This window comes from Saccostrea cucullata, unplaced genomic scaffold, assembly GCF_032062105.1.
Source record: "Saccostrea cucullata isolate Sc308-1 unplaced genomic scaffold, CSIRO_AGI_Scuc_v1 ctg146, whole genome shotgun sequence".
NCBI lineage: Eukaryota > Metazoa > Mollusca > Bivalvia > Ostreida > Ostreidae > Saccostrea > Saccostrea cuccullata.
This window is the reverse complement of record NW_026919274.1, coordinates 1,012,615-1,035,610: the sequence shown is the minus strand read 5'-3', so window position 1 is coordinate 1,035,610 and position 22,996 is coordinate 1,012,615. Positions and strand designations below refer to the sequence as shown.

The 22,996-nt window shown below is 35.4% G+C and overlaps 1 protein-coding gene across 1 annotated transcript; it reads right to left on the bottom strand.

Moving 5' to 3' along the window:
* Window positions 1–4,701: 4,701 nt before the first annotated feature.
* LOC134283737 (uncharacterized) lies at window positions 4,702–22,491 on the bottom strand. Its single transcript, XM_062766220.1, has 24 exons — window positions 22,387–22,491; window positions 21,321–21,565; window positions 20,857–21,038; window positions 20,423–20,535; window positions 19,155–19,420; window positions 18,061–18,222; window positions 17,683–17,723; window positions 17,305–17,402; window positions 16,975–17,122; window positions 16,559–16,606; window positions 16,251–16,331; window positions 15,763–16,095; window positions 13,521–13,775; window positions 12,853–13,116; window positions 12,324–12,584; window positions 11,739–11,996; window positions 11,126–11,380; window positions 10,827–10,942; window positions 10,535–10,602; window positions 10,194–10,411; window positions 9,763–9,859; window positions 9,618–9,637; window positions 4,966–5,116; window positions 4,702–4,854 (listed from the first exon to the last, which is right to left on the bottom strand). The coding sequence occupies exons 1-24, from the start codon at window positions 22,489–22,491 to the stop codon at window positions 4,782–4,784; spliced, it is 3,858 nt and encodes a 1,285-aa protein (XP_062622204.1). The 3' UTR covers window positions 4,702–4,781.
* Between the last annotated feature and the right edge of the window lie 505 nt (window positions 22,492–22,996).

The window sequence follows — 22,996 nt, the reverse complement described above, 5'->3', positions numbered from 1 at the left end:
GCATGCTTAGAATACTATCGGTTTTTAAACCGATGAAGCCTCTGACCAATATAATGATGTTTCAAGGATTTTAAACAACCTCATTTAAAGTTTTTGAAATTTTGTGATCGTCATAATGGCGTTGATAGCTTATAAAGCCTATTATTGGGTCGTAATTTGCAATTGGCTGACGTGTTCCATACCAATTAAGTCTTTGTATTTGTACCGAGTTTGACTGTAGAATGTTTGATCTACAATATACAATCAACGGCTCTTAGCTAGTGTGACCGGTTAACAGGACATGCATACTCTTCTAGGCACCTGGCTCTTTCTCGGAATTTCAGTGGTTCATGCTTTGTGCCTTGTTGACAGATTTGAGTCGCCCGCATGGCGCAGTGGTTAGAGTGTCTGCTCTAAAGTCGCGAAATAAGAAGTTGATCCTTACGTCTCGGGTTCGAATACCAACCACTGCGGGACGTGGAGACCGGGCCAGTTGCAAACAAATCTATGCACGGAGTTCCAAATTTTTGAAACAACAGATTAACAACAGTGTTGTTGGGAGACAATTCCATCAGTCGTACTGTTCTCCCACGGGAAAGTGCATCTGCAAGGAAATTCCTTTTCCCTGGAATGTGAACAGCTCGTATTGCAATTTTGTACATAATACACCACTGAAAGAACTCCCAAGTTAGATAATGCAGTTCTGTTGAGTGTGTCCCCCCTCTTTGCTTGTTGATATAGCTGATCGCTGTTGCGTTGTCTGATCTCATGAGGATCACTTTTTCCTTTTATTAAAAAAAAGAGCTTTTTGAAGAGCTAACTGTACAGCTTTTAGCTCCAGCCAATTTATGCGGTTCTGTTGATATTGCTGAAGTCAGACCCCGGACGTCTCCAAGTTCTCTAGATGTGCTTTCCAACCTTGTTCTGATGCATTTTTTATCAGTGTCAGTTGACTTGATAGATCTTGCAATGGCATTCCCTTGAAAAAAAGCTTTCCCGATTCAACAACCATTAAACAGGTCTGGACGATTTCTAAATAAGGAAGTCAAGAACGATAACCGTCAATTACTATTAATACACAGAATAAACAAGGCACTGGTCCTTCTGACCAATCAGATAACAGCATTTAGACAAACCCATGAGAAAATAAATACCACACGTGGTTTTTAAGTTTTGTGCTCAAAAGATTTTTTTAGAACAAACTTTTTGTAAACTTTATGTGCATTTGGGAATAATATAATATTTATGACAATTCTACCGTGAACAAACACGACTTGAAAGCTTAGAATACGTTTTAAGTGGGATAAAAAAATCTGTCACTAGGAGATAGCAATTCCGAAAGTTTAACTTACGTTAAAAATTTGATATAAATACGGTAATTTTTCAGTTTTTAGAACCTGACATAAAAATCTTATAGAATAGATATCAGTCTTTATTATTTTTTGAGTGTTTTTTTTTTAATAGTCCATGCAGTTTCTGATATGCGAGGTAAGATATTGAGATAAAACGTATGCATTCATATATAATCACAGGATTCTCTTCTCCACGTTATACGCCTTTGCTTATGTCCATTTAAAGTCTGCATAGCTTAGTATTCGGCGTTCATGAAACCCGTGATAATTTAAAACTATAATATGTGTATAGCCTATACGATACAGACTTGTGTGAGTTGATCTTAAGCATTATCGATGAAAATCAGACGGCTAAGCAAAATTATATTTACTAACATATAATATATTCTGGTAAATGTTATAATTGAACTTGTTAAGAACTTGCTGGTGCCATCTATACCTCCGTAAACGATTACATTCTATCGTGCATTATTTTTTTTCTTTACCGAGATAAAAATGTCAAGGTTGTTCACGGTAGATATGTGGGGAATACCTTATTCTTCAAAAGTTTCCATTTTACTTCTACAGATTTTTGGCTAAAAAAATCTTTTTGAGGAAAAAAATGAAAGCACGTGTTATCTTTTTGTTCTTTTAATATATGTTTAGGGGTGTGTAAAAATGCTGTTGTCTGATTGGTCAGAAAAATAATTGCGTGTACTTGATGTACATTTATAGCAACTTTCGGTTATCGTTCTTGATTTCCATATTTGGAAATCGTCCAGACCTGTTAAAGGTACTGAGTTGGAATTGGATAGGCAAGTAATATGTCATACAATCACTATTATATGAGTAAGAGGGTGAAACTTTGGTCTCCACATTGCTAACAGATATAACTGTATGGGACGCATGTGAAATCTTCCCATCAGAAAAAGATAAATGCATGAAGAAGGATATGGAGATAATGAACAGTATTCAATATTAAAGTCCATAAAAACAATACAAAATAGGAGTATAGAAAACACGACCTCCGAAACATCAGAGGTGGGTGCCTTGGAGGCGTGAGCATCCCCTGCTGACCGGTCACACCCACCGTGTGCTTAAAAAGTTAAAGTCATCACGTTTATCATACAGCTTGGTTGTTAGATTACCATTAACGTCTTTTTCAAGTAAAATATCCAAGTATGAAACAGATGTGTCAGACTCTGTGGTATCTTTTATCTCAAGCTATATATACTAATACTTTAGTATAGGTATTATAGGCAGATTAGAATGTCATACAAAATAAGAGCTACGTTTGTACTTTATGCATGGAATAGCCCCTCATCAAATTCCAGATTTGATTAAAGTGATACTAGTTTATTTTCACGAATATTTCTTCTCATGGATGACACATACTCACAGTAGTACTTTCGACGATGAATTCAAGAGGATGTTATTATATTCTTTCATATATTTTATTTCAAATTCAACCTTTTAACAATTTTTGATTTAGATAATAAAACTTAATTTATTTTGTAATGTGGCATGAAACATATCCATGATGAAATTTTGATGGACAAAAAGAAATTTCAAGAAATGTGCACCCGTGTTCTTGCTTATTCATCCCAGTCCGTTTTCAACATCTTTTGCTCCTTTCTTGCAGTAATTGTTAAGAACATTTTATGTTACTTTTTGACACTGTACATACATCATATACGAGAGTTGTTAGAAAAGTTCATGGACACATCGAATAACGGAAAATCTATTGTGTACTGTGAAGTATGACCTATGTCTGAATAGATTCCTATATTTTATTTATGAGTATGTAAAATATCAGGTCCATTTACTTAAATCTTGAAAATTAACAAAGATTTTTACTATAATACATGGGATTCACGGAGCAATCACTTGACGTTTGGCGACGTGACAACCAGATTTTTTTTCCCGTTAAGCTTTGTCCAGTTCTATAAATCTTTCATTTCTTCAGACTTTTCTCATCTTTTTTCACTTTAAAATTAAATATCTCAAGACATGTTACTTTTCTACTATAATGTCTTTTGTACTGATTCGGATTGTTCTGATTCAGATATTATCGAGATCTTTAAAAAAAGTCTATGCAGTTAATCGATCAGGAATGGAAACTATGCAAAACCATATAGGCACAACGTCCGTGCGATAGGGTTATTGAAGTATCGATGGGGTTATTCATTAAAAATGTTAATCCTTCCATTCTTGTAAAGCTACAATCATTTGAAAACTTTGTCGATTATATGTGTAGGAAATTCCCGGCAGCATTTTGAACATTTTAATCTCATTTTAGACATTTTCCTGCCTGTACACATAATTTTTACGTAGTGCAATGCTCCATGACGCTTGATGACGTTCCGAATTTTGGCTGTGTTTTTACGCGTTGAACATTTATAAATGGCTATAAAACTTTCATATACCCTCCAATTTTATTCAAAATTTCTTCCAGTGACGTTTCATGAATCCTTTAGCGACAGGTAAAATATCATAAATCTCTTTTCGCTACAATTGTGCAATTTTTATTTTTAATAAAGAGTCTATGAGATGTAAACGTGCCAAAATGTAGCATGCTCCGTGAAGCAAGTTTTATCAAAATAAAGAAGCTGTATATTTTTCAATGATCACTGGAGAGCACCAAATTTTTGTATATTTATTGGAAAATAGGTAATGATTCGGATTGTTCTGATTCAGATATTATTGAGATCTTTAAAAAAAAGTCTATGCAGTTAATCGATCAGGAATGGAAACTATGCAAAACCATACAGGCACAACGTCCGTGCGATAGGGTTATTGAAGTATCGATGGGGTTATTCATTAAAAATGTTAATCCTTCCATTCTTATAAAGCTACAATCATTTGAAAACTTTGTCGATTATATGTGTAGGAAATTCCCGGCAGCATCTTGAACATTTTAATCTCATTTTAGACATTTTCCTGCCTGTACACATAATTTTTACGTAGTGCAATGCTCCATGACGCTTGATGACGTTCCGAATTTTGGCTGTGTTTTTACGCGTTGAACATTTATAAATGGCTATAAAACTTTCATATACCCTCCAATTTTATTCAAAATTTCTCCCAGTGACGTTTCATGAATCCTTTAGCGACAGGTAAAATATCATAAATCTCTTTTCGCTACAATTGTGCAATTTTTATTTTTAATAAAGAGTCTATGAGATGTAAACGTGCCAAAATGTAGCATGCTCCGTGAAGCAAGTTTTATCAAAATAAAGAAGCTGTATATTTTTCAATGATCACTGGAGAGCACCAAATTTTTGTATATTTATTGGAAAATAGGTTAAGGTTTTATCCGGAAAGTTTGACTGGTTTCATGGAAATAGAACTTGTCCGCGAACTTTTCTAACACCCCTCGTACATGTATATTATTAATTCGCATACGATGAGGTAAAGGAAAACAAGACCACAAGGGATGTTAACTGTTAGAACGGATACCATGTGAACGTTTCATTTCCAGTACTTGAAAGGTTTGTGGATTATTTGAGGAGTGTATGCAAATGCTGCTATTGATTGATCAAACCTGGAAAAAATATAAGAAAAAAATAACTGTCTCAATAAAACTTGCTGAAATAAATAACTGTTTTTAAAAGATAGAAAAAAATAAATTTTTTTAAATGTAAGATAGACTAACTTAATTTTCTTTTCATTTGCCATTTTCTTTCTGGCCCTTTCCTTTTCTTGTTTCTTGCGTAGATAAAAGAGGCTGATGATGACTGTTACCAGAATAAAAACGACAGCCGCCGACACGCCGAGTCCGATGCTTAATATCATGCCGTTATTATCTGGAAAATTCAAAGATATAAAGTAATTAGATTCAATATTACGCATATAATATGCAAGCCAGGATAACACAATAATAAGAATATTATAAATTATTTGACAGATGTAGCCATGTTATAACAACTGGCAAGACTTAATAATTCTACATTGTATATGATCGTCTACGCAGCACAGAGGTTGCTCTAGAATCGCGGAGAAAGGAGTTTGACGAGACCGTATAAAATGTGTCAGGTATCTGCTGGAACGAAAAAAGTTCCTTCACTGCTCAAAGTTTTGAGAACATGTCTTTATTTGCCTCCACCAGCAAGTGGTGGTCTCAATATACAATGTTAGCCCCCGTTCACACATAGATGCCGCTTCTACTACGATCAAAGCGTGGCCGAAAACGTAACAAATCATAGGAGAAACGTATAAATAGGAGTCTTCATAAGCGCATTGTGTCATGGTGCGGTACTTTTTTTTTTTATGTTGGCCATACTTTAAATCAGATAGAAAACCTTTGGCTGAATTCCAACGTACTATATAACTTCTAGGGGGCGGAGCTTCGCCGTACAATAACTTCCAATTTACCGTACAATAACTTCCGACGGAATTCGATGGTTTTTAAATTTTTTTTTTCAATTTCTGTAAGCTTATACACAATATCTAGAGGAAAAATGAGAAATCTCACAGAATCTACCTCCCCCCCTTCACTCTATAAATGCATACGTCACAGGGATGGGGTAATTGAACAAAAAAGTAATTGTACTTGACTGTAATTAATTAATTACAGTTTTTGTAAAGTAATTATAAAGCAATTAATTACATGATTTATAAAGCCTAGCTGTAATTTAATTGGAGAGAAAGTCAAAGTAATTTTAATTTTATTAATTTCTTTTTATTTTAATCGACTCCATCCCTGAATTACGTGAAAACCATTTTCAAGAGAAATACGTACGTAAACTCATTAGTTAACTGCTTTAAACAAAAAATAAAAACAATACACAGAACTTCACTAAAAACACGTATATTCAAATGAAAACAAGATAATTTAAATCTGACAATATTGAAAACACGCGCAGTTCGATGATTTTCTTAAAAATACCTGTTTCCTGGGTTCCTTGAGTTACATGCACACTGATACATGTTCGTATAATATACAAGTATGCATTCGGACTTTTTCACAATACCTTCCATAATTTTGACACCTGTGGCTACGGTACTCTATTCGGATTTCCTCCGGACATGCAACCATATCCGTAGTAACAGTAATGAAGCGGATCATTTTGCGGACGGATCCAGGTTTCCAGTACCTTATGGGTTTTTTTAAATATTCAAACTGCTTAAATTAATCCATCAAATACAATTGCACACTCTTTTAACATCGCTTTACTTTCCAATGCAACCATCTCCTTCGTACTTTCTCATTAGTTTGAACCGTCTACGATGGACGTAGGCCTGTGACGTAATGTCGCGTGCAGTTTGAAGTCGAGGGAGTGGCTATGCAAATGACCATGACACAAGACATTTACAGACACTTTCTTTCGTTTGTAAGGAATTTATTATACAGAGAGGCGTGGCAATGTCTCGTCGCTGCGCGACATCGACTGCCACGCCTCTCTGTACAATAAATTCCTTACAAACGAAAGAAAGTACTGTAAATATAACTTATGATCGCAGGAGAGTCTTCATGATCGAAGAGCTCTACTCTCTCACCACGCTTATTTTTAACATGCTTAAAAGAAGCGTAGCTTATTTTGAACATGCTCAAAATAAGCGTAGCGGGATCGTTACCCCCGTTGACACAGAGCTGCGACTTTACGACGATCATCCCGATCAAGCAACTATTTGAACAAAGTTTTGGATCGAGGCCGATCGGCGTTTAAATCGAGCAATTTCGCAAATTACGGACTTCATTACGACCGTACTACGATGCTCCTACGTCCTGCGCTGCTAACATGCTTCTACTACAATGTTACACAGACCGTTGTGGAACAGCGGTCGCGTTTACTGCGTTTACTCTACGCTGCCTCAAAGACATTCAGGATCATACTACGACGCTTAGCAGACCTAGATGACTGTACGATATTGCTACGCTGGTGCTGATCTTGTTAGAATTGTATTATGCTTCTAGTACAATTTTGGCGATAATGTATTTATACCTTGGGTTTGAAACATACGAGTATTTAGTAACGCAGTAAGAACGTAGTGGGAGGTTTGTATGAGCGTACTTGATAAGTTGCCGACTGTACTACGCTTTTACTGCGCTTTTCCTGCGATCACAAAGATGCTTCCACACTGCTTGTCCGCTTACGGCGTTTCTACTACGCGTTTTTTACGACTTTACTCCGATTTTTGCCAGCCACGATCCTGCTAAGCTTGTTTTTAGCATGTTCAAGTAGTACAGTCGGGAACTTATCAAGTACGCTCCTACAACGTTCCTACTACGGTCCTACTACGATCTCAGGCAGCAGTTTGTTTTTATAGTGCTGATATCTAACCAATCATCATTTGTCAAATACTCGTAAAGGTTGACACTATACTTGACGACCATTTTGCAGTTGAGATTTCCAACTTTTCACATCCTGTTATACTGGTAGTTACAATTGAAAATGCCCCGTAAACCCCGTTGTAAAGACCATGGAGTTTGGACAGAAGTGCAAAATATGTTTCAAACCCAAGATGTATATACATCATCGCCAAAATCTTACTAGAAGCGTATTACAATCGTAATATGATCGGCACCACCGTAGCAATATCGCACATTCATCTAGGTCTGCTAAGCGTCGTAGTATGATCTTGAATGTCGTAGCGGCAGCGTAGCCTAAACGCAGTAAACGCGGCCACTGGTGGCAATGGTCTACATAACATTGTAGTAGAAGCGTGTTTGCAGCACGTTTGACTTAGGAGCATCGTAGTATGGTCGTAATGAAGACCATTATTTGTTATACAACTCGATAAAGACGCCAATCGGCTCCAATCTGCCCCGATCCAAAACTTTTTTCAGATCGTGGCTTGATTGGAATAATCGGCATTAAGCCCCCGTTCACATATAAACGCCGCTTCTACTACGATCAAAGCGTGACCGAAAACGTGGCTGATCGTGACAAATCGCTGGAGAAACGTAGTGGAGTCTTCATAAGCGCAGTATGATCGCGGTAGGGTCTTCAGGATCAGGGAGCTTTACGCTTTCCGCCAAAATTATTTTGAAGATGCTCAAAACAAGCTTAGCAGGATCGTGGCAAGCAAAAAATCGGGTTAAAGTCGTAAAAAGAGCGTAGTAGAAGCGCCGTAATCGTACAAGCAGCGCTAAAACATCGTGGAGAGATCTTCTTGATCTTCGTGATCGTAGGAAAAGCGCAGTAAAAGTGTAGCACAGACGGCAACTTATCAACTACGCTACTAAAATATGTTTCAAACCAAAGGTACGTATACATAATCGCCAAAATCGTACTAGAAGCGTATTACAATCGTAATATGATTTGCACCACCGCAGCGATATCGTGGTTCAGTCATCTAGGTCTGCGTAGGGTTGTAGTATGATCTTGAATATACGATGGTCGATATGAGCCGTTAAAATACATGAAAGAATAGCTCTATTATATACGCAGAATTATTTGACTTAAATAGTATTAACAGTATCATTTTGTATATGTGCAGCTTTGTTCATGGCAAAACGCAGTAATTTATATTTTGAAGGCTCATGTCGGCCATCGTATGAATGTCGTGGCGGCAGCGTAATGTAAACAGAGTAAACGCGGCCACTGGTCTGTAACGGTCGCGTAACATCGTAGTAGAAGCGTGTTAGCAGCGCGTTCGAGGTAGGGGCATCGTAGTACGGTCGTAATGAAAACCATAATTTGCCGAATTGTTCGTTTTTGGATGCCGATCAGTCCCGATCCAAAACTATTTCAGATCGAAGCTTGATCCGGATGATCGTCGTAAAGTCGCAGCTCTGTGTGAATGTGGGTTAAATGAAAAAAAATCTCGAAAGGAGGTTACGCAAACACAGAAAATGTACACGATTTAAAAAAAAGAAAAGAATAATCCAAAACAAGATCATGGTCAATGATTATCTGATTTTCATCCAAAACAGATTACAATCTTTAGGTTGGTTGAAGCTCAGAAGTTTTTATGCGTTCCAAAGCCTCTTTTAGTGAGAGATGGGACCGGATACACATTTTCCCAAAGATTACCATTTCATTTAACCATATAGAAAAGAAATAACACGGTTATCTTGTTCATTATTCCCTCATACTTTATATTTCTTGTAACAAGACCTTCTTTCTGTACCAACATTTTCAGACCTCCCAACCTTAACATTCCAGGTTAAATTAAATTTGTAAATATCTTTCAAACGGCTCATGTGCTAATGAGTTTATATTTTTTTGTATTCCTTGTGACAAGAATTTTCCTTTGGTACCAACTACCAATATTTAAAAATGCGCAATAATCTTGACTTTACTAATATTTAATACCTGATCATGGATCAAACTATCTTTCAAAACCCGCCATCGTACTTACCTTGTCTAGCGACGTTGGTTCTGGAAGACAAGAGAGAAGTCATTACAAACGTTCATCATGAAATTTTTTATTCTCTCGATTTATTTTTTTATTTCAAATTTATAAAGTAATATTATTTCAGTTATAATGTATAACATATACTTACACACACATTCCAAGATCTTCATCGCAGTACTCCCTTACAGAACACGTAACATATAACTGGACTATTTCGCAGGCACTAGTTTGTTGCGTAAAAGTCACTAAAACAAAAATTCATTAAATGTGTTTATAAAGCCAAATTAGCCAATGCCCACTGCTTCTTTCTGACAAAAAGTCCAGATAGTGAGTTTTTGTACACTATCATATTTAAACATTTGTGTGTAAATCATCTAATATCCATTTAAAAATATATATCAGTGAATTTTGTCATTTAAAATTATCTTAATTATAATTTATAATTCAAAAAAGAACTTAAGAACACACTGAGTATTAACTATCTCTAGAAAAATCAAGTAGAATATTGCTAGAAAATAGCTTTTTAACCCCAGGAGCATGATTAGGTTGAATAATTTAAGTTGAAGAAGAAGAACGCACCATTCCCCGTTCTGTCGTTGGTCATTAGGATAATGTTAGAAAATGACGTGGTTGACCCTCCGATAGTTATAGAGGCTCCCCCTCTGGACAGGGTGGACAGTGTCTTGGAGAGTGCAGCTGTACCCGCAGTTTTATTGTCCCCATCTATCACCACGTCGTGTTCTACAGAGATGTCGGTCAAAGAGTGGGTGCTGCGTTTTCTTCTAGATGCTTTTGCTCTAAATTTGATACAATTGGATTCAAACAACGAATTCTACGAGAAATCATTTAATTATGGAGATAGAAATATGTTGCCATCAACATAAATTGAGTATTACCATATCCAATTGCATTTTACTTACATTACGATAATGTCTCTAATATGAATGGCTTTGAAATTGTTGACTTTTGATCTGTAGAAGTTTTCTAACTGAAATTATTAAAACAAAGTTTCTATTATATTTACATTAAAGTTGAATGATTAATAAATAAATTCTGATGAATTTAAACAATCTGTTCTGTGTAAGCATAAAGAAACAACATTTACAGCAAACTACATTGAATTTTAATATACTTCGTCATTTCAATTTGCATTCAAAACTAAAATAAAATTTTCTTCGCGAGAGTACGATGTTTGTTCAATACACTATTTACCGCCAATTGACTCTCCGCCAGTAATTTAGTATACTCTGGTGATGCCTTGTTGGCAACATCATCCACGTTAACATTGGACAAGGTTAACATGATTTCATACACTAACTCCTTAACAACTGAAAATACACAGCAAATTTAATTACTGTTTATTTAAATTATTGTGCTTAACAATAGGAAAAAAACTTGATAAATGACAAAAACAGCCAAATTGTTTTAGTGATTCATTTCAAAACTGATCTTCATTATACTTGATCTGTATTGTGTATAAAATGCAAAGGTGCAAGATAAAATGTATGTACTGTTAATCCACCGATGTACAGCTTGTGCTTTATTTCCGGATCCGTCCACCATATTGACCGTTAGAGAATACTCTCCATTCCGAAGTTCTGTTCCGACCCATTTGTTATTACAAGACACCTCTTTCGACTGTACCGGAGACCGAACCGAACAAACTGACGTCACTTCCTCGTTTGTTGTCCAGGACAGCATCATACTTCCGGCAGTTGTTAATGGCGGTATACCAATCCATTGGAGAGAGGGAGGTGACACATCCTCTGAAAAATGATATTCTAATTTGATATACTTTCGTCTTCAGAGTTCAATTGTGAATAATACTTAATTAAGTTTCGCATTTTCCACAATTCGATAATGAATTTTTTCATGTAAAATAATGAAAATTACATTATACATATAGTATTGTATGATAATGTTGTAACTACACTTGCATGAACTTTGTCGGCTTATGTATACTATATACAAGTACATTTGTAGTAGTAAGTTCCAGGTATAATTTTTATTGAATAGGAATAGCTAATTACGCATTGCATATCCAATGTCCCAGCTAAAACAACGATACTTTCACTCATTGAAAAGCAGGGGCATTGAAAATATGCTTTATAATACTAAGTATACCATTAATCCATGTGTGTACATATGGCCCTCCAAAGTTTCCTGAAGAGTCTGTGACCGTGATCACGAGTTTAAACGATCCTGGCGGAAGTAACACGCCCCTCCATTCTCCATCACATGACAGTTTTCGGTAGAAGTTGGAGGGACCACTCACGACGCAGCTGGCCTTTACAGGTTCTGTGACAGTCCAGGTTATTGTGGCATTACTGTAGGTTCTAGAAGGTTCTTTAGAAAATGCCAGCCTTGGTCGGATAGTATCAACTAAACATAATTATTAGTCTGAATAAAAAGTTTATCAAAACTTCTACTTTAGAAAAAATTTTTAGTTAAACCTAAAGGAATTATCCAATTTTTATTTTTTTAAATTTCCAAAATTGTATGGCATTTTACTTTTTTTTTCATTTCACTTTTTGTGTTCTTGGTTAACTTGTTTTTACAAAGATTTGAATAACCGAGAAAACTGTTAAAGAATATTTCAAACTGCTTTGTTTCAATAATTATTTAAGAGTGATAAATTTCAGACTTTGAAAAGAGAGATATTGTAATAATATGTCACCTTACTTAATTATTGCCTACATAAAGACATACCATTTTGCCAGCTATGTATAAAAGGTCCAGCTGTGTTGTTCCCTAGATCCACTACACGAATGCTGAGTTTGTGAGTTCCTCCCTGCAAACTGCTACCAGACCAGGTACCAGAATTACACAAGAACTCCTTCTTTTCGTTGTCGGGCGTGGTTAATGTACACGTTGCAGATACTGGCTCATTGACATACCAAGTGATTTTTGCGTCATTTATTGTAAGGAGACTGCTTTGTGTAAAGGTAAGAGCAGGGGGAGTGGCGTCCTCTATTGAAATGGATAAAAAAAAAAACCTGTCAGCTGTGATTTCCCAAACATCCATTAATAATATACAAACCTTTGTGTTAAGAGTGATATTCTTAAATACATGTATTTTATTTTATTATTCTAAAGATGCATTTTAATTAAAGATATCAAAGCAAACTTAACTCCAATCTACGCAGTCAAAGAATTCAGCTATGACAAATATTCCAATGCAGTTCCATGCAAATGAATCTCAAGTCAACGATAGCAGAAAAAAAATAAAATAACCTACTGTTGTACCACGTGTATTTGTAATTTGGGGCGGAATTTCTTGCATTATCCCTTGCTGAAATCTCTAACGTTACATTTCCCTCTGGCAAAAAAGTCCCGGTCCAACTACCGTTACAGCTAGGAAGTATCTGACGTTCAAATGATGTTTCGATAATGCACGTTGCGATAGCAAATTCGTTGAATGTCCACGTAATCGTTGCATTATCCGTTGATTTATGACAGTTTGGTGTATTTGTAAACTTCAATTCTGGGGGTTTAACGTCCCCTATAATAACAAAAAAAATCATTATTTTATAAAACAATTACTGCATAATCATTATAATTGACAATGATAACAGAAGTACTTGTATATTTCCTAATAAAAGAACATCGTTCTTCTTTTGTTTTCTTTTCATCTAGAAGTGGAATATTAAGCACTTTTAAGCCGAACGATATTCCAAATTAAAGAAATATATTTCAGGTATAAATAGGATTAAAAGAATTTTCACCCAAGTTTGAGAGTTCACAAGTATTCCACGAAAGGGAGATTCGAGGTATGTCTGAAATAATTTTTTAAAGAAAAATGCATTTTCTTGACTTAGTGGCTAAATATGACAATTATTGAAAGAAATTAACGTGTTTGGACCTTGATTCTTCATTTCTAAACTAAGTACATTACCAATAACTTACTGTTATACCACGTATGTTGGAAAGGGCCTGCCATGTTTAAAGACTCGTCATAGATTAGGACTTTCAGGACAAAGTTTCCTTGTGGTAGATAGTCCTCGCTCCAAGCTTGATCACAGACCACTGAGCGGTAGAAGGAGGGACCTGAAATCTCACAAACCCCAGTAGCGACCTCGCTAGTGACCCATGTGATGTTAGCTTTGCTGAGAGACCTTCTTGGTTTCCGCCTAAAAGTAAGTGTTGGAGGTGTAACGTCAACTGAAATAAATGCATTAGCTATATAATTGTAAGAAATGGCCAATGAGTCCAAAACCTAACCTGAGTAAACTTAACCTGATACTCCTCATAAGGGCACATAATTTTATTTTCATTCACGTTAAAATTTCATGACATACTTAACTTATTTAATAAGGTATGTCACACGTGATCTTACTTATATCAAGAATTGTTTGAAAAGTTTATTTTACTTAAGTATGGGAGTAAACCTAGCTGCACATCTCCGACTCTAGAAATTACTAGTAACCCGTGTGACACATGCTTGGATCTTCAAAACTTGGAATATTTTTGGTTGATTTAGTGTGCACGCAGCTAGGTTAAGGAGACCGGTCCTAGGAAATGAGACCGTATAAACCGATGTCCCGTGTCACAGTAGGTGCTGGCAATAAAAAGACTCCTCACTGCTCAATGGCTCTGAGTGTCGTGCATATTTGTAACTGAATTTGTAGCTCTCCGCTGGTAAGTGATGGCGTCTCCATATGAGTGAAAAGTTCTCGAGAGGGACGTAAAACAAAATCAATCATTCAATGAATCGATCACTGACTCAGTCACTCTAGAAAATATTCTCCTACATCTTCCTGTATGAAACTTTGGTTTGGAAGATATCATTAGTAAGACACGCGCAGGGTAAAAATTGAAGAGCAAGAAGTGTTCCTGGTTTTGCCAATGTCGTACATGAGCACACATTCCATATCTGAGAACACAGGTATTTCTACCCTTCAAGGAAGATTCCTGAAGCAGATCTAGGGATACAGACAAATCCTGCCAGCCAATGTGAGACACAAATTTTGTATATGTACACTTTTCCTTGATATATGTAGCTACTACAGGAAGTTTGTGAAGGACTTTGCGAGTATAGCAAAACCCCTTCACAAATAGTCAAGAATAAAGCAAATTCTTTGTTTGGAGTGCGGAATGCCAAAGTTCTTTCGATAAGTTAGAGACTCCATTGACAAGTGCCCCCATTCTTGCACAACCCGACTTAAGTAAGACATTCATAATGAACACGGACGCAAGTAATTTTGCCATGAAAGCAGTATCGTCGCAAGTGCATGATGGTAAAAAAGAGCGATTGCCTACGTTAGCAAAACATTTACGAAGTCTGAAATGCAATACTGGGTGACGAGAAAAGAGTTAATGGGGGTTATTTATTTTATTAAGTAGGAGAATGGGGTTAAAATCAAAATTATTGTAAGAAAGCGGAGTTTTAAAATTAGTTAGACGATTTGTAGACTAAAGAATTGTAAATTGTTTTGTTATTGATGTTATACATGAGTATGCAGCTAACTTTGAAGAAGAAATTGGCGGTATTTGAATCATTGTAAATGAGAATTTGTCTATAATATGTCGTATATGACAAACTCAGAGTATATGTAAGTTTTCTTTACTCATTTGAGTCAGTCACTAAAAGAGTGCCAGTGTTTTAGGCAGAAAAAGAAGACGGCAAGCGAGATTTTGGTAATTTGGTAAATCTGTTCGTAGTTCAACATTGTTCAGCGATTTGCAGAACAGTATGTTACCTGTGCAACAGTCTACCTGAGCGTTGCATGCAGTCCTTGTATGAATTATCAGTAGAAGTAACCGGTCGCTTCTGGTAGAAGCTTATGTGACGTGCCAGCGCTTTGGTTGTTTCTGAAGGCGTTTCGGGAAGTCTCTTTAGTATTAAGTCCCCTTGAGGACGAGACAGTTGATTAAATCACTTTATCTATTTGTATGCTAGAGAAGAACCCGATATTTGTATACAATGTACATGTAAATGTAAATAAGTTCCTATCAAAATAATAAATACCTCAGCAAGTTATCTGAGGGGAGTCCTAGACCCAGAGGACATATACGTGTCAGGCAAACACGTTACAATTTAGCGATTTTTTCTGCAGTACCTAAGAAATTGCCTTTTTATCGACAACATAGATACATTTGCATTAATAATAGTGATTCAATCGCAACATATGTAAGAATAATTATATACTGTTAGTCCAAATGTGAAGAAAGGGTCCTCCTTGAAGACCAGCCTGATCCACTAAGGTGATGCTGATCTGATACGGACCAGGGGGTAAGTCCTGTAACTCCCACTGACCAAAGCATAGTTCATCTGACTCGGTTTTGTTTGGATATGTAATGGCACAGGAGGAAACTGCAAGAGGTTCGCTGACACTCCACGTGATAGAGGCGTTGCCTTTGGTCTCCGAAGGATTAGAGGTAAAAGTGAGAGTTGGCGGTTCCACATCAAAGAAACCAGGGTCAAATTCAGGGTTAAAACCAGGGTCAAAAGGAACAGACCCAGCTGCTGTCTCCCAGTGAACTGAACCCACCAAACCGAAAAAAGACAAAATATCAGGTAAAAGACAGTTATGTTTGATAACAATCTACTAATTTGCAGTGTATTTAAAAAATATAAATTTACCTTAGATTTTAATGGTTCTGTTTAAGTTTAACAAAGTGTTTGAAGGTTCTTACCGACAGTAAAATTCCAGAAGAAAGGCTGTGCGATTCCAGACCAGTCTGTGGTACAGCTCAAAGAGTCCGCCGCAACTGCTCCTGATAATGACAAACTGCAGGTTAGTAGTGATTAAGCTTTCGCACAAAATTTCGGAAATCAAATGAATTGATTACTTTAATCAACCTGTTTGATTTAGAAAACAATACAGTTCTTTCCAATAGGGCAATATTGATGTTTTGCAATTTTTTTTTTAATTCTTGGAATGAAAAGAACGAATGGCAAGAATTGAATAATGGTATATGTATATAAACAAATGGCGTCTTACCTGACTCCACGAGAACATAGTATTCTCCAGCAGGTAAATTACTGGACTCTGCAAAGAAATCTTTTAACTTAAGGAATAATGATTCAACAAAAAATGGATTGCTGGATTGGTATTTTTTTTAACCTTATTTCATTGCAAATGATAAATTTCTAGAATACAGTTGTACAGTGTTTAAAGAAATTGTAAGCCTGTGGTGTTAAAAATTCTACCTTTCTGAAACCACATTCATTATTCTATTCAAGTATTTTTTTACTTTAAATATCATTTTTGTGGAACTTTGAAAAAAAAATTAAAAAATACTTATTCATTTTATTCATTAAAACATGACCCAAGTTGTTATATTCAAAATTTTTGACATACGTTTGTTTGTCCTTAAACAGAAGAACTGTTTTAAACAACTTAAAAATCAGAGTTACCAGGTGCTCCCTTTAATGTGATGGTGACTTCCCTCCCGCCTGAGTCCGGGAAGGAGGCCACTGCTGGATCCGCCAGATTCAGTCTGTGTACCACGGTTCCATTGGTATGATGTATTGTAAGAAACTTGTCTGTTTTTGGTCGAACAAACTACAAAAGGAAATATTTGTAACATAAACCTATAAACTTTGCTTTTGCAAGTAATATGTACCTTGATCCCAGTTACATACTCGTAGCTTACATGCAAGGAGAGGAATTAACTAAGTTATTTAGAATTTGTTTCCAATCCTTTTGATTAATATCAATAAACTATGTTCAAAACAATAGCTTACCTTTCTGTTAAAGCACATCTTTAACGTAGTAGTGATTTTATCCCAAGTTTTACCAAAAGGCGTTAAGCATCCTTTAACGAGCTCTACTGCGGGTGGGGCTAGAAATTAATTATAAATAATCAGTTGTGAATATGAAAGAAATAATATATAGAAAATGTAAAATAATATTCAGGAATATTATAATTCTTCTTAATTATATGTATAAATATTTTTAAAAATAATATAAAAGTATGAATCGTAAAATTTCTACTCAGGCAGACGGTGAAAAAAAGAAATGAGAGTTACGTATATACTATTATGTATAAATGAATATTCAATCTTTTGTCATTATTTATTTATTTATTTATTTTTTTTTGAAATTTCATCCTTTCCACGTACTTCCTTTCAGAAGTTCAACACAGTTCATGCTTGAAGTTAATCTGAAATTAAACGAAGTTAATAACAATTTAAAACATTTTAAAGTGAAATGATTTAACATAAGAGTTGTGAAGATATCGAACAGTAGTCAATTTTAAAAAAAAAATCTCTTCTGCAACAAATTATTTTAGTATAACAAATACGGACTGTGAAAAATCAGAGGTTGATTCAGGTGCCATTTGACATGTTGAACTATGATATACACTAAAGATAAAACACTGTACGGTTTAGAGATATTCATTCAAAAGAATACACATCCAATTGTTTCGTTGGCTAATAAGTTGGTCCATAAGTACTTTGAATATATCCTCTATCAAAAAACAAACAAACAATGCTTACTTATTATTAACTTCTGCACTGAAACAAAGCTGATGAAGGCCATGTTGGCTCTGTGTTGGTGTCCAAGTGACTGTTATTGACCATTCTCTACCAGAACTACCATAGCGGGACAGACTGGTCTTCGTAGTCCCTACCGGTCCAATTGTGGATATTTTTGTTATCCTTTAAATAAACAATATTCAAACCATATGATAATAAAAGTAAAAGACTAACTGTTAATATAAAAGAAAAAAATAATGATAGCAGGAAAGCAGGAAATTCTGATCCCCAATTTTAAATGTTTGTTTGTAAGTTGTTTAAAGGATCTTTTTGGGCATGCTAGCACCTACATGTACTGCGACACGTGACCTCGGCTTATACGGTCTCATTCGAAGAGTCTCTACGTCCCACAGTGGGATTCAAACCCTCGACGTAAGGATCAACTCCTTACTTTGCGACTCTAGAGCAGACGTTCTTACCACTGCGCCACACGGGCGACTTTAAAAAAAAGTTATAACATAAAAGCAAGACGAAAGAAACCTTATTATAAATTCCTCCTTAGGACAGATGCTCCAAACAAATGTATGGATGCAACATGGATTGGTGTACAAGTATTTTGGTGGTAATTTCATCTTATTCCACCAGCCCTTTCGCTTTTTGTCTTAAATTTCCTTTCTGGTTTTGTATGAAACATATGGAGATAACATACAGTATTCAAGATCAAAAGTTCATAAAACAATACAAAATAGGAGCAGAGCAAACATGGACCTCAAAACCATCAGAGGTGGGATCAGGTGCAATGGAAGAGTGAAAATCCCCTGCTGACCGGTCACACCCGCCGTGTGCTCTTCGTCATGGTCGGGAAATAACAGAAAAATCTTTCGTCAATTCAGTGTATAAATAATGGACTAACAACTATAGTAAGAAAAACGTCAGTCAGCATTTGACTCAATATTTCATATACATTACAAACCCATTTTATTGTTTCCTACTTTTTAGGTCTATAAGGTAAATCTAGATCTGTGAATGTCTTTTAATACAAATACATTGTTTTTAAAAACCCCTCTGCATTCATAACGAGATACCTCTCTTTAAAAAATGTCTAATAATCTTACGTCTGAGAGGCACTTGCAGTCCTGGCCACAAGCACCTTTGTGAACGTATTAGAAACTACGTAACAACTGCCATCCATAGGAGTAGGAGCAACAAAGACAGGAGCGTCAGTACACGTCAGTAGGTCGTCGTCAAACACTTCTATCAAAAACTGAAGTGGAACCGAGCTGAGGACAGCTGCCGCAGGCCTGGTCGAAAAGTCTTCGATTTGTACGTGGACACCAAAAGTTCCGGTTTTGGTCGGGTTATAAGAAAACATGCATGTGTCCTACAGAAATAATTTCAAAGAACAATGACTGATTAGGTTGTAAAAAGAAAAAAATCAAGGATTGTTTAACTTGAAAAATTGCATGCATAGATACCAGCTTTCCCAATTACAGAATTGTTGTTGAAATGATACTTCAGATAAGTATTACCATGAGGCGCCGTTATAATAACTTTCTTATATCAAAAATATTTTCTGCTATCGAAATTTTGAAACCAGAAATTCGAAATTTTGATTTCAGGTAATTAATTTTTGATATATAAAAAATAAAGAAATATTTCTTTTTTTTTCCTCTATCAAAAATTCCTGATTTCAAAAATCGAAATTTTGATATCAGAATTGTTTTAATATCAATAATTCAATATATCAAACTTATTTTTGATATCACGAAATACATGACTGTATATTTTGATGTATATTTTTTTCTGATATCAGAGAAAAGATAATGATTCAAAAATCATTTTGATCAATGAGAAAGGAATCTAAATAACCTCTCATCACACACTTCATGAAAACCGAAGACAATCACATGTGAAATCTTTGTGTACACCTTCTAATCCACGTACGAACATTTCCCAGCTTGTGTTTAAATGAATGGATATTTTCTTTTGAGACTCTTTTCTTGAAATTTATTGAAACATGTATACAACTTAATTATCATAGTCGAAATTATGCGAAATTAAAGGGCATATCACTTTATTAAGAAGGACCATGCCATTAGCGCGAACTAGGAGTATTTCTTCTTTATCTTGTCACAGAGAAGACCACATCTATAACCATTTTCTTTTTTTCAACAAAGTAAAGTCAGCATTAACAAGTTGGTCTACTGGAATATTTTTAAATATTGAGGATAAAATTAGGATAAAATTTCATAAGAAATTCTGCCAACAAATTGAAACTAAATGCTTGTAAACAGAGGATGATTTTTTCTTAAATAGTATTTTTATGGCAAACCCTTTAATACGAAATGTTCAATGTTTTTTTGAAAAAAAAATCTTTACCAACCTTTAAGTTATCTATTGCAGTTTCCAAAAGTCCATTACAAAGATACCCACATTCATCTGTGTTGCTTTTGTTGGGAAAACGACAGCGGACAATATCCCCATCAGGATCGAGTACTGCAACAAAACGTACACTTTTATACCATGCAATGCATCAGAACTAGAAACGACTACACAAGGATAAAACGTAGGAGCCAGTTTTAAACTTATTGAAAGCTTGATTAGAGAATTTGTTGCCTTCGAAATATGGTGTATGGTAACCAATGTAATGTTCAGTATGTTTTCAATATTCAATTGACGAGAATGGGATAATTCACCGCAAAGTTGGAGAAGTTTTAAAAATATAAATTCCTATTTTAATTTCTTAAATCAAAGCGGATCTTCGATGTGAATTAGATTTATATTCCAGCAAGATATTTTAAGGTATTAGCACAATACCTGGAATTCTGAATGTATGTGGACAATTATTGAGGAGCCGAATTATTGGCGCCATGGTAACAACAGGGGAGGAGTTGAGGACCCCTGTGTCGGTCCTCGGTGCTGTGTTAACTGTCATTGTCATTCTTATATCCTTTGATGGAACACCAGTAGCCAAAGTCTGCCAACAACACTGCTCCATCCTGGAAAAGAAGAGGCAACTTTTAGTTTTTGTATTATAATTTAAATATTTATAGATAAAGTTTGTTGTCGTGAATTCATAATATAAGGATGACATTTGTGCACGAAATTATCATGGTACAAATTGTTTGAATAAATCAATCCTTGATTCAGTAATAAAATAAAATATATTAAGTGTATTTTTTATTTATTAGATATATCATCTAAGTCTGTATTTAATCTGGCTTATTCCATTCCTTTAAGGTGTAACACATCATAGAAATAATCTTATGCTCAGTCTATACCTAAATACATAGTTGATCTCCGGAGTAGGAAGGGTAAACATGAAGGACCCTTCTCCTAAGGACCAGTCTTCCCTGGAACTGTAAGCAATACATTTCCCATGCATTGAGCTGATCTGCTTGTCGCAGCCCATCCTGCAATAGAGGTTACCATCAACTGTTATCAGTCCTTGGGAAGATATTTTGCTGTCGTCACAACTGGCTCCAATATTCGAACGACTCCAAACCATACGATAGGAAATTTCTATCTGTAATGATTACACCAAGTTTATTAAGTTTATGAAACAAGAATATGAACGAACCGTTACCTTTGAAGATATTCCATTGCGAGTTCTATGGTCGATACAATGACATTTAATGCTTAATAACTCCACCATGGCACCTCATCCCACCTGAGCTTTAGATATCCCTTTTTCTCTGCTCTTGATTTCAATATATAGTTGGAATAGAATTTTGAGATTGAATTTTGTTCCTTATCGCTATTATTTTTTTTCAATTTCACACACCCCAATGTAACAACATATATAGTTAAATTACATTTAAGATATACAATTACAATTTAAAATGATATTTCGTTGTGTTCTCAAACATTTTCTTAAATTCTCGTGAAGCAAAAAATTTATTTGAAAACTTATACAAGAGAAGAAAAGTATTCCTTTGGCCATCAATTAGACTTTTTATTTGTATATCGAAATCGTTTTATGAATTGACAAAAATTATTATTACTTTCATGTCGACTCGATATATTCCAGTGAGCTCGAAATTAAAAAGAAATATTAGGCAGTGAACATCTGTTTTACTTTACTGATAATGGAAGTCTCACCCGTGGTGCAGTGGTTAGAGAATTTGTTCTAGATTGCAACATTTGCATGTATATAACCCATTTTCGCGGGTTACGTTTTTTTCTGCAACAGTTGCAACATTATTTCCATTTTAAAAGCAAAGAATGCATTTCATTTTTCTTAATATTCTACTGCTCAAACATTCATATCATTTTTGCAAAAAGTCCAAACTGTCATGTAGCTTTGTTTTACTTGTAAAATAAATATAGATATGAAAAACATCCAACCTGTTGCGGTGAGGATGTAGGCCTCCAAGAAATAGTTCCGCCTTTGAATTCACTACAGATAACTATGGGCATCAGCAAAAGGAATATAAATTCTGTAGCCTGCATTTTTGCAATGCAGTGATTAATTTGCAGGCTGAATAAATGTAGGGTGGATACCCACACCCGTCACTGCCTGTCGCCCGTAATCAGGGATAACCAAGTACCGCCTAATCTGTTCCTATAGAAAGGCACGAAAACAAGTTTGGATTCATAAGCCTTAATCTGAATGATATATAAAAAGCTACAAATGACCATGCGTTTTAATATTTTCCTCTTACACAATGGACCAGGTATTCTTGAAAGGCTGATCTACCAGCGGGACTTAGGGATAATTGAATGATTATTGGAGGCGCTTATGGCCAAAAAGGCCCGGGACAACTGTGTCTTCTTTATATGCAAAAAATATATAATTCGTGTTCTACATTTATTGGCAAAATGTGGAATGTCATATCACGCATACACTCTTGATGAATACATGCACTCTTCGAAAACGCGTACTCTCTTGCTTATCATCAAAACTATTCAATGCATAACCCACTTGATCCATTCAAGGATCACAACAAAAGGGTCA

What these genes read in the sequence shown, in the direction of transcription:
- LOC134283737 (XM_062766220.1), bottom strand. Translation starts at nt 22,491, where the DNA reads ATGCAGGCTACAGAATTTATATTCCTTTTGCTGATGCCCATAGTTATC. An exon ending in CTGCAATAGATAACTTAAAG is followed by an intron (nt 19,421 to 20,422) that starts GTTGGTAAAGAT and finishes TTATTTCTGTAG; the next exon opens with GACACATGCATGTTTTCTTA. An exon ending in TATACATAGCTGGCAAAATG is followed by an intron (nt 11,997 to 12,323) that starts GTATGTCTTTAT and finishes AATTATGTTTAG; the next exon opens with TTGATACTATCCGACCAAGG.